A 12996-nucleotide genomic window follows, 5' to 3' on the forward strand; every position below is an offset into this window, starting at 1 on the left:
CTTTTCAATCTCTCACGCAAAAAATTAAAAAAGACATTTATGAGCAGTATCGCTATTGACAGCAAGAACGTGCCTCAAACTCCATGTACGATATACCGTCTCTGTTTACCATTACTCAAGGTACTTGTCACGTACGGGAATTCGCGTATATATTGTACGAAAAGCCCGGCGTTTACATAGGATCTTTCGCTATTTACGCCATATAAATCTCGAAACACTGTGCTTTTCTTGGGTGGAAAACATAGTCCCGAAAGTACGTATTCAAACACACCATCACCATTTGTGGGCTCCTCCGCTCGTACCGGAAGCAAATGGCCCGTTTCAGCCAGTTTTAGCGAATACATTTAAATCCATCGCATTCGTTTCGCTTATTTGTTCGAGAGAGAGAGAGAGAGAAAATTCAAAGACATCACGTCTTATTTAGCAATCCTCCTAAATGAATTCATGCGCAAATATAATATCAATTATTATATTAAAAAATGATTAAAAGCTTTTTTCTATAATTATTTATTTTTATCTTTAGTTGGTTAAATGTAAATTTATGTAATTTATTAATGGAATTAAACAAAGCATTAATTACTGAAAAACATGAAATAATTAAAATGTACGCGTTACGAATTTTACTACTAGACTCGTGTCTCTCACATGAAATTTTACGCCTTTTTAACGCGCAGGATTCTGTGGTCGATCGATTCGAAGCTTGCACGATTGAAACGAAATTCATACGAACGTACTTCGTTGGAATAGGTAATCGAACGGGGCTTGATTTTTCTCTTTGCAAGTCAAGCAGTCACGTTTGTTTCACACGAATCGTTCTCGTACCGCTCTTTTTTGTTCACGATCCAATCGAATATCTTATTTTTGATGATTTGTGTAATTTCGAAAAAGGAATCAATAACAACAAATAATATATCGCGGTTTATTTAACGGATTATTATTTTTTTCTTAATTGTACGATTAGAAATAAATTTTTACCTACTCTTTTTTACCTTATACAAGCAATATCTTTTAATATCGTTACGATTCAACTGCAATGATGATATAGCCTTGTGTCATAAATTATTTTGTATCTTCTCCGATCGGTATTCTCCAATACTATTCCCATAACTCGCTAATGCAATAATAGCTTTCGTTCGATCGACAGAGTTTTTATTAGACCGCATTCGTTCGTGTTTCAGAATTTAGATTCAATTACGGTAAAAGCGTATCGCAAGTTACCGCTACGTTCTATGCGCGGTAATCTTAAAATCATATAAAACATTCAGAAGACCCATCGAGGAAATAGTCCGGGAAACGTAGTTCCGAAAGTCATTGAATTATGAAGCGGGGACAATGGATTGCGGAAGAAGGAGGAGGAGAAGACTGGTTTCCGCGCGCGTGTTACGGGCCGGATGAGAGACGCGAAATTTGCAAATCAGCGCAAGAACAAGCATCCTGCATCCTGTTTTAATGCGTACTCTTTCTCTCAAGATTTCAAAAGAGCAAAATTTATTAAATCATTCCTGGGACACTCACGTTTCGCCGGTCAGTCGTAACGATTTTCTTCGCGACTTGACCGCGCGACGAATCGATCTTGCGTTCTTGAGCGAAATATCCAACATAGAGAAAACGGAAAATTTTTCGTTGAGCTTTCCGCTTGAATTGAGAGTCCGGGACCGAAGGAGTTCCACGGACGAGTCCTCCTTTCTGTTAAATTCTCCGTTCAGCAATTTCAAAAAACTTCCATTTAGACTTTGTGATCTCTTTTCTGGTTTGCGGTCGATCTTGAATTTCGGCACGTCGGTCATTTTGGGACTTTTGCAGTTTCTGCAGAATTTCGTTGATACTCTAGGGAAAGCGACCAACACGAGAAATTGTAGATTTCTATTCTACAGACGGACGATTGCCAAAAATGTGAATAATATCGAGAACGAGATTAAGGGAACTAGACAATCGTATTTGTCGAAAATGAAGTTTTTTGTGGAATTTATTACAAAAAATAAATTAAAATCGAGAATTGCCTTTTAACCAAATATTTATTATGATCATAAACCATAATTTTTTTTTTTTTTTTTTTTTTTTTTTGGCGGGGTGTTGAGAATATGCATTAAAAATAGCGCTGTAGATAGTTGATTAAAAAGAATTTTTAATAAGTTTTAGTGATAACTCGGATACAGAAGCTCAAATTGACTTGAAAAAAATTGAGCATGTTTATAATATGTATAATTTTGAACTGAACCTTTAAAAAGTCTGTACTTTAGTTTTTGAGAAAAAAAAATCAAACAGATTTGTTTATAAGAAAATATTAACAATTACAATTATTTATCAATGATTGGTAGAAAACAATGAATAGCAATGAATGTCACTTAAAAAGATGGTTATTTTAAAATGTTTCTACACAACGTTTAAATTTGCATTAATTATTAGGAAGTAAATGTCTAAGAAACAACTAATTTTTATGATTTTAAAAGAAATCGATCAAATTGCGTGTTTTTGTCGAATTAAAAAATTTTTCCTTTTTGCTTTCGTGCTTTTTTTCATGCGCAAAAATATCGCGAATTTTTACTTCCGAACGTCTCATTCCTAGCGACGCTGCGAGCAGTCGACTAGGATAATTTTTTGCTTCTGAAGAAAATATTTCGAATATCTCAGCTCGCAATTCGCGTCTTGCGCGATCTTATTTTATTCTTCTTCGAAATAAATTCTGTATTATCGAAGATGTTCTTATCTTTTCTTGAAAATGCTTTGCTTATTTTTCATAAAGCGACTCATAAATTTTCTCGTCAAGGAATGGCCGTTATTCGACTTTTTCTATCATAAATCCTTTAGTGCCGATCCTCCGCGGTTTCTTCGGCGTGAAATTCTCTTTATATAAGAAGACATCTCAGTTAAAGAAATTCGCATACCGAGAGCGCGAATTTTCCGCGGATCTGCATCTCTTGGTCGAGAGCGCCGCTAAATTCCTTTTGGAATGAATCTCGTGCTGAATCTGCAAAGAAATCCGTTCAATCCATTGCGTGGCGTGACCTCTGTTCTTCTATAATTTCTTTCTCACAACTGAATCGAAAATTTCCTCTCGCCAGAATGCCTGTTCCGTACAGTCAATTCCTCGATGATGCTCTTTACGCCTTTGAACTTTATTTCACGATCCACTCGTTCCAACTTCTCGGTTAGACTGAATGTTGAAAATTATCGATTCTCGAGATGCAGTAATTTCCGCAATAATTTCTAAGATTTAGCCTTAGACACTTAGCGTTCGATGAAGTTCACAGTAAGATTACAGAATGTCTACGATAAAATAGAGAACAAAATTTTTTGGAATATTTTTCACGTTATCCGCGCGATTACCCCTGAATTTTTTTCTCTCCGAAAAATATTGTAGATGAAAATAGTCATGAAATATTTTGAAACATGATATTTTATTATTTTTCCAATATCGAGTAACGCTTTATGTGTTGTCTTGCGGAACGAGAATTTTTCTAATTGCCATAACGCGCATCAAATATTAGTTTTGGTCAAGTTTGGTTTACATGTCGAAACTCGAACAAAAAAATTTGCACAATATGTTATTAACGCATACGGCTTTTGTTCGATGTTTTCCATACATTTGTTCCGATATTCGACGAGTATTTTTAACGATTTCATGTACAATTTATCAAAACAATTTAAATTAATATCACATTTGTCATGACACATCTGCATAAAACGTAATTTTCACAAATTGAAAATACAAAATACGTTTATAAAAAATTCATATCATTCAATCTGCAATATATAATCCATTAATTAATCAGAATTAAACATATTGCAATAATCAGATTAAAAATGATATTATTAATTATTATTTATTTGATAGATAAATGCAAATAAAGTGGCAAAAATATTAATTATTTTATAACACGCTCGTTGAACTAGATTACGCGTGAAGGCAAGGCTAACAAGATTTTTGAGCGAGGCAAAAAGATTGCGACGATGACTCTGAAAATCCTTGGCTGGGGCGTCACCTTCGTGCCGGAAGATTGATCCTTTGCGGTCAACTCAAGCATACGTTTTCCAGCTTTCGTGCGAAATGTAACGAGAAAACGGAGCGCTCGTATCGCATGTCGCTCATTTCTCGCCGCTTTGCTAACTGCTTTTAATAGGATCAACGTTTGCTCGCGCGATTTAATTTAACGCAAAACCGCTGTCGAGCGTTTTCGTCCAGCAACGAAGATCGAGGTGAAAATGGCAAAGAGAATAAACGATGGGATTCGCACAATACAATCGATCCAATTCAATTACGAGACAGCCACGCTAGCGAACAAGCTTACGGGAAGAAATCGATGTAATTGCACTGGTTCTTGGTACTGGATTACGCCGAAAATTGGATTCTTTGGCGCTGCAAATCCTTTAACAGCTCCCGCGACTTTGTCGTTTAGTCCACCTCACTTTTAATCATCCCTTTTCTTGTTACCTTTGAACTTTTGCAAAATTTAGTAACAACATGCTGGTCAAATTAATATATAATATGTTTTAATCGTCTTTAAAAAATTTGAGTTATATAGAAAATTAAATTTATTTTCAATATACAATATACAATAATTAATTGTATATAAAAAAAAATTATTATTATTATTTATAATTTTAAAAATATATATAATAATTATTGTACGAGAAATATTTAATACCTCTATATTTAAATTCCTATTTTATATTACAATAATTTGCCACATGCTGTTTTTAATATAGATATAATAATTTTTTTATACAATAATATGTGTAATAGAAGATTTGTAACACGTTTTTTATTAATATTTTAATGAAAACATCATATAAAAGAGTGAGAGTATATTATCCGCAAGTATACACACGCATACACAAACACATGTATACTTTAGATTGAAAAATTTTTCAAAAAACAAAAGCTAATGAGAATACATGTATAATTAACAAATTTCAATGTAAAAAATCTTCATTAATATGGATTTTAATATAAATCCTTCAAAAATGCATTGGTATTTTTGTAATTTTATGGCAACATTTTGCATAATTGAAGTTAGCGGTATCAGTGATTATTTTATTTTTGTATACGTCACAATCGATGGCAATTCAATGCTAATTAATCGATTCTTAATCTCACAGCAACATTGAGCAGTGAATCGATTATAAATTTTTTTATCTCGTTGACATATAGCCATGAATCGTATTTACATCGAGATTGAGCGATAATACGTGAACGCTCTTCAACATCAAACGCGGACGAGGCACTCTAATGAAGCGGATTCGAGTGTCCCGCCGAATGTTTGCTTCTATTGTATATTACGAGCACACACCCTCACATTGTGAGTGAGATTAAATTGAAAGCGACTGACTACGTCTTTAATTTTAAAGATACCGTCTCTTCCCATATATTGCACATTGTAAGACTGCGTCACTTTTTTGCAATTTTATGTGCATTTTGATTTGGAAATGATTTCTGCTTTACCTGCTGATTCTTAAAGACTGTTCTTGTCATCTCTATTATTATTACTGACAATATTTAAAATATATTCTGAGATTTTGCATATATATATATTTTTTTATTAGTTTCATATTATTATCTCATCGACAATAATATTGAAAATTAATTGAAATGTTATATTTGTCTATATCTATGATATGTATAATCCGTATATCTCTTTATTTTATTTTGATATCACTATATTCATTATTGTTCAATACCAATAATGGCATTTAACTAATTTAAAATTCCCTGGAAAACCTTATGCGTTTTTTTTTTTTGTTGCTTTGACAAATAGAGTGTTTTTCATTTTCTCATAATACTATGATCATATCTAATTGTAAGATTATCGATCTCTCTACTACACTGAGATACAAACCGCATCTGAGATACAGATCGCATTCAACAGCGATAACCGTCTCATCGGGACGTGGATCGCGCATATCCTTATACCTGTACGGAAATGCACGCATGACGCATCAACTCGCACACGACACAAGAAGAGGAAGTCCTCGACCATCAATGATTTCAAGTCGAGTTTCTTTGGTTTCTCGACTTTGCGAAAGAGAATACGTGCTATGTTACGTTAGATATAGAAAAACGAGAGAAAATTAATGATACGGAAAAAAGGATGAAAAAGAGACAGAATGCAAACGGCGAGAAAATAAGAAGAAACTAAAGCAACGGATGAAGTATAAGAACGCTAGGAAGTATGAGAAAGATATAAGGACCGAGCGGAATATGTAAGATCGGGAAGATATTGTCGACTGATCACGAGAGCGAATCTTTCTGTCTTCCAGGCACGGCGGAGACAGACGCGGTACAGGCACTCTTGGCTCGGTATCTTCAGCGTCGTCTTCAGGGCTCTCAGCTATCAACGCCGCCGCCGCCGTCGGTCCTCTTCAGTAACGATCATCGGACTCGCATCCGACAGGCCACCCAGCAGAGGAGCCTGACGCGTAATACTCTGTCGCGAAATGTCAGCGACAAGGACGGGGATCGGAGTCCCGTCCCTGAGGATTACGACGATTACGAAGATGACCTCGAGGGTTACGAGGACAGCGAGAGGAGCAGAACCAGATTCGATCTTCTGGCTGGTAAATCGCGACTTACCTTCAAATCAATAACAGCGACCGGTGTAGAGAAAGACTTATCATTCCATTTGACACATTTCCATGAGACGCGTTAATTAACGATCGGTATTTCTCTGCTTCGTTCGTTGATTATTTCCTTTTTTAACATAGCGAAAGAGATTTCATTGCTATACGGGTAAAGAACGAGAAATAGAAAAATGAGAGAAACTATGAGATACCTTTGAATTCTGATATGGTCATAGATTGTATTTCTCCTGGACTACGGTAACAAAATAAAAAAAAATATACAATATTAGCGTATAAAAAAATTATATATATATATATATATGACAAATAATAGTTTTATTAGAATAAATAAAATCATATAATAGAAAAGATATTAAAACATTTTCTAAAACAATGTTTACAATACGCAATAATACTGCAATTTTAATCTGTGTTCTTCCAATATTTTATCTGACGATTTAATAAAAAGATTTTAATATGTATAATTAATTTTTGTAACATAACTTATTATATAAATTATAAGAAAACATCAAAGATTATGCACGTACAAATTTTCGCTATCCGGTTTTGATTCCATCAATAGAGCAAAATTATTGTCAGTCGACTGTAATGTATTGACATGGGTTTATGGAAGCATGCATTGACGTCACGATGTCCCGCTTCTGTTTCGAGCTTGAATCGCGCTGAACCGTGGTAAATCGTTCAGGATCTAGCATAGAACTGCATTAACGGTACGCTCTAGATCGCGAATGGTGTCACGACATAGTTTTACGATCATGGACATTAATTTATAAATTTTGGCGATTTATACCATATACATATAACATGATTCTTATGATGTAATTGTTTAATTTCAAGCCGACAACTAAATTGTACTAAAATATTGTATCATCAGGGTAATATAAGGATGATTATTAGAAAGTACAGATAAAAAGCAAAATAATTAAAATAAAATGTATACGATATGAAAGTAACCAAATTTATTAGCACTTTTGCGATTTGTAATATATTTTTATGAATTTACCCAATTTCATGCAAAAATATGTCTCTGGCATATAAGAAGATATAGGTGTTTCACTATGAAAAATAATGGAATATCTGAAAGCTTGAAACAATATTTATTCTGATATCTGTCTAAAATTGTTAGATGAAGGAATACAGAGAGCTGGAAAATCCGGGTAGAATACGAGAAATAAGCGATACAGACAGAATGGTGATGAAAGTTTGGCAACGTAAAATCGAATAGAATCGATACAGAGGATAGCATTTCGTTGTCCAGTTTTCTGTTTCAAAGCTTTGACGTAACTTTCGACGTAACCGCAAAATGCGGATGGATTTTTCGAATCCTAGTAATATCTGTAGCAATTTGTTTCGCAAAGAATTTGATAAAATTTTAATTTCTCGTTGTATAGAAAAAAATCTAATATTGTATTTTGCGTTAAATGTTCCCGATTCTCCCGAAATTCTCACAAAAGTCAGCGACATAGAAATTTATACATTTTTGACAATCAAATACATCTATATTGAATTATATATTTATTTGATCTGTATTTCAAAAAATACGAAATCTATTATACGAAAAAATATAATAATATATAATATTAGTTTAGGAGCAAAAGATTTTAGCTTAAAAAGACATATTGAAGATGATGTGAGAGAAAAAACTTAGAAGATTTAAATTAAAATAATTTTAATTTTTAATATGTTATGAGAGAGATATATCAATTTTCAATATGACGCAGATCATATTGCGAAAAAATTATCATATTAAAGCACTATTTAATTCAATTATTTTCACGAACATGCAGAAAACAAGCGAGAACTTGATTTGATTTGATATCTTCAATAAAGAAATTCAATTTTGTTACTTTGTTACTATAGAATATTTTCTTTAGTTTAAAAGAATGTATTGAAGTAAAGAAACTTTATTACAGAGTCACGATAACTTTGAAATTCAATGAAATATATAAGGCGATGGAAAAGTTAATTCAGTAAAATCAACTTTCCAAGATTTTTCTGAAAAATATATCTACTATAATAGTGTGTAACTTTATTACAATTTCGATAAAATTAACATAATCGATAAGATCAATATATAAATACAATACTGCATTCTAATTTCAATGTATTTGATGTTTTTCTTGTTTGTTTTGCTTATTGGAAACTGTCGATAAATTTACACGCAAAATATGGTGTTTGTTACTGAATGCTGGCAAAGAACTGTCATTTGCAAACAGTTCGAGAGATGTGCGATATAATGGGAAGAGTGTGGAGAAAAACCGAAATTATCGACACTTTCCCCATATTGTGTCAATATTTTTCCTCTTTGCCCACTTGTCGCTTTTTTTTCTTTTTGTTTGCAAGATATTTTACGAATGCAATTTCTTTTTTACCGTACGACGATTTAACTCCGCGGATTCGATATTCCATCGGCCCCGCTGTCGTGAATTTAATTGAGCACAAGGGGTTTCGATATTCGTCGAGTGCAATATGCAATCGAATGACCTATCCAATCAAATCCTCGTATGCTATCGACTACAGCGACAGACTCTTGATAAGTTTTATTCGTTGCTTCTCCATTCTTGCATTGTGATTTCTTCTCGTGTTGTCGTACGCTTATCTTGAATTTAATTAAGACATGTGTTATACGAATTTTACACTTTTATCTAAAATTTTAATTTGCGATAAGTATATTTCGCAATAAAATCATACATTGACAGTTTTATATATTTCATGCTATATTTTAACGTCAGATATTAAATAATTAAATCTTATATCAATTTCTTATAAAACATGATAGCAAAGAAGACTTTATGCGCATATAAATATTTATTAAATAAATTAATTGTATAAATCAAACATTTTTTTTTTTTGTTAAACCTAATGATTTCAAGGCGTAAATATCTCTAATGTACCTAAAGATTATTAGGGACATTGACAGATTATCGATTTTACGCGCCATTTGGTTTGCCAAAAATTTGCATTTTTGATTCTTTTCCGTTCCATGTTTGTCGTTCTTGCTGCATCTTTCATCGCCGTTCTTTTCTCTTTCAATCGACGCCAATGCGGAAACAAATATCGAGGTGTGTTTGCTGATTTTAGATTTGCAATCAAGGCAGAAAGAGAGAAAATGTATATACTTGCATGTAAAATTGATGAAACGGAAAAAAATAACACCGAAGAGTTATATTATGATAAGCGAAACATGTAATTTATAGCTGATGATCATCGCAATTAGTATCGCGATCAATGATTGATTGTTATTTTGCAAGAACATGCATTATGTATTTCTTGTGTGTGTGCGCGTTTCATATTAATTTGTCATTAAAAAAAAATTAATTCATAAAATTAATCGATAGAGATTGCCAGATGAAAAGTGGCTTGATAATTTTAATATAAAAATCCACATTATTTAGACATTTTCTACTTTTTTCAATCTAATATATTTTTGCAGAATAAAAGTTATGAGGAATTGAATATATACAGGCAGATTTATTTATTTATTAAAACTTGATTTTAAAAATTAAATATTGATGATTGAATAATTAAATAATCTTTAAAAATAGACTGAAGTTTCAAGTTGAGAATGCTTCAATAAAATCACGTTAACATTTGCTATCAGCGTGGTTAATAGGCTTAAGAGAATGCTGTCGATATTTCAAGCACAGAGCTTGGAATGTGTGCTTTTATATGCACGCAACTCAACAAAGATATCGCACGCTTGTTTCTTGATATACAGGATGTCAGAACCACGAAGACCCATTTTGAGCAGGGTTTTCGTTTATTCTTTCTCGCACGATTATTTCCGCAATCCGACGATGCTTTTGGAAAGGAAACGAGAACGAGAGCAGAAGACGGATCTGGAAGAGAGATGAAAGGAATTGTCGACGATTGTGCTTAAGATATCACTGCGATGGACTGGTTGTCTTTCAAAGGGAAACGTTTTCACAGGGATCATGCAAGTATCCCCGAACGTTCGCCGTAGAACAGCTTGACAAAGACAAATAACACGCGGCGTTCGCAGGTGCATCCTATTCATGCAAATTTTTATGAAATTTTCATGAAGTGGGTGCGATGCAGTACGCAAAGTTTGAACGCGGTGTCGAGTACAAGGCTTGTTTTTAAAGTACCAAAATATGCTATACTAATCCGATGCAGTTTAAGCGGTTACACACAATTGCAAACGCTATCTGAACCATTTCCGAAAATGCTATTTGTCTTTGTCGTACAGTTTACTGAAACTGTGCCTATATACAAGCGCGTGATTGTTGTTCACGAGATATCCGCAATGATCAAGATCGACTATATATTCTCGGTATATTTTATGAATAAGTAAAGAATATATATGTATATTGGAGAATGTGTAAGATGTATAGTATATTGAGATTATGCATTTAACGCAAAAATTGTGTTGGATTAACAAGTATCGTAAGAAAATATTTTAAAACTGGACACACTTTTCATCAGAGCTAATAAATATTTGGAGTGATTGATTTTTCAATTGGTAGGATAATAAATTTGTCAGAGATGTCTACTGAACTGTTATGATAATATTATTGTATTAATTAAAGATGGAATAAATTTTTAAAAACAGATAGAGTATAACAGAAAGAGAAAAAATGTGATAAAAAAATGGAAATTTGATAAATAGTGTTTAATTAAAAGTCTATTAAAAAAAGTACATATATTTTCTATAAATCACACATAGTTACTTAATATAAATGAAATAAGATGATATCTTTTCTTTTTTCAAATATTCTCTTGTACAATTTATGTTTGCATTCAAGAAATAACATTAAAAATAAATTATTATATATAATTATCTTAAACTGAACAGACAATGAGAGAGAGAGAGAGAGAGAGAAAGAAAGAGAGGTAGACCATCTTCCATTTGCGAAAGTGAGCAGTACATCATTCTATTGTTGTGCGTGCGAACAATCTCGTCAGCGGCACTGCCAACGTGTACGCGTTTCGCGCTGTCTGGAATTTTTCCGGAAGTCCAGACAGATCAATTCGTCGCCTATATAAAACGAGCGTTGTACCACATTTGTGTGGAACGAACAAACGCGACAATCGGTGAGGAATCGCAAAAGCAAAATTGCGAGAGTGAGAATGCGAGAGCGCGCGCGTACGTTTGTTCCGATATTTGTCGTGACAATTCGTGTCTATTCTCGCGTTATTGTTTGTCAACTCAACGTCCGCGCCGATACAAAATTATCAAGTCTCTTGAATAATGTATAGCAATCGATATTGTCATCGTGTACGTACGTGCTTTTGTTGCATCCGTGAAAACGATCACAGTGTATTAAATTAAAGCTATGCGTTGTAATATAGAGTAACAGATCCAATCCTTAAAACTTATAGAAAAATGAACATTACAATTGAAATTTAATTTTACATAATCTAATAACTTTCAATTTATTTTATCTTTCTTTTATAGAGGGTAATTATTTCTAGATAAATCGCACACACACACACACACATACATAAAATTATACCGAGAACCGTATAATATTGCGTATATTGAAACTTTTCGGTAATTTATACAAAAACGAATAAATATTAAAATAATTTTCCAATTATTTCGTGAAAAATTTATTTTAACAGATATTTTATTAAAGTTAATCGAAATTATGTTTTTATAAAATTAACTATTAAATAATCTAATAAATGAAATCGTAAAATTACATTAGAAATATTACGAGTATTTATTAAAATTGTGAGAGAAATCAGAGTCGAATAAATTTAAATAAAGGATGAATAAAAAGAACGAAATTAATTCAATCTCTGAAATGTTTTTTTGCAATTGCATCGCAAATTATATCGTTGCACAAAGTACGTCGTTTCAATATTCATTCTATACACACATGCGAGTCCGAGTTTAATATTTATTTTATATACCATAGAAAACAAGATGTATATATCCAATGCTTCGCAAACATTTTGAAGATAATTTACGAAAAGAGATTGTTTCGTGCACATTTTCGTCCTTTATATTTTCATACGTTTTTACTATATACATGCTTTATTTTCTTGCTTATCTGCCAAGAAGAATGGTCGAAGAAAATAAGGTTTACGTTTTTTTCTATTTTAATGGCAACGTGTAACGTTTTCACGATGTAATTATGCATCGCTCTAATTTTTTATATTTTTTACTTTGCTTCTTATGGGTTCTTTTGATCGTAGAAGGAGCACGTCAGTCGCGCGTGAAAAATAACGCGCGACATGTTAATGTTAGCGTAAAAATGGTCCCGTTAATATCGTAACAAGAAAATAGTAAAGTGGATATTTTTGAATTCGCAGCATGTAATTTTCTCTGTATTTTGCCATTACGTTATGCTATTAAATTTTATGTACAAAGATTATGAACTTTAATCTTGATTTTCGTCACGGATTTGCAATATAGTTGTAATATCTTCTTCCTAAAATTACGCGTGT

General features: G+C 32.7%; 1 protein-coding gene across 1 annotated transcript in view; it reads left to right on the top strand.

The window, feature by feature from the left end:
• Nucleotides 1-12996, top strand: part of LOC138942045 (low affinity immunoglobulin epsilon Fc receptor) — an 83210-nt gene that overhangs the window by 38493 nt on the left and 31721 nt on the right. Inside the window, exon 3 of the mRNA XM_070312077.1 lies at nucleotides 6259-6555. Within this exon, the coding sequence (XP_070168178.1) occupies nucleotides 6259-6555 (297 nt within the window). The remainder of the gene's footprint in view (nucleotides 1-6258; nucleotides 6556-12996) is intronic.

Source organism: Polyergus mexicanus, unplaced genomic scaffold (assembly GCF_030449975.1).
Source record: "Polyergus mexicanus isolate NDT 795.1 unplaced genomic scaffold, iyPolMexi1.0 SCAF_21, whole genome shotgun sequence".
NCBI classification, from domain to species: domain Eukaryota; kingdom Metazoa; phylum Arthropoda; class Insecta; order Hymenoptera; family Formicidae; genus Polyergus; species Polyergus mexicanus.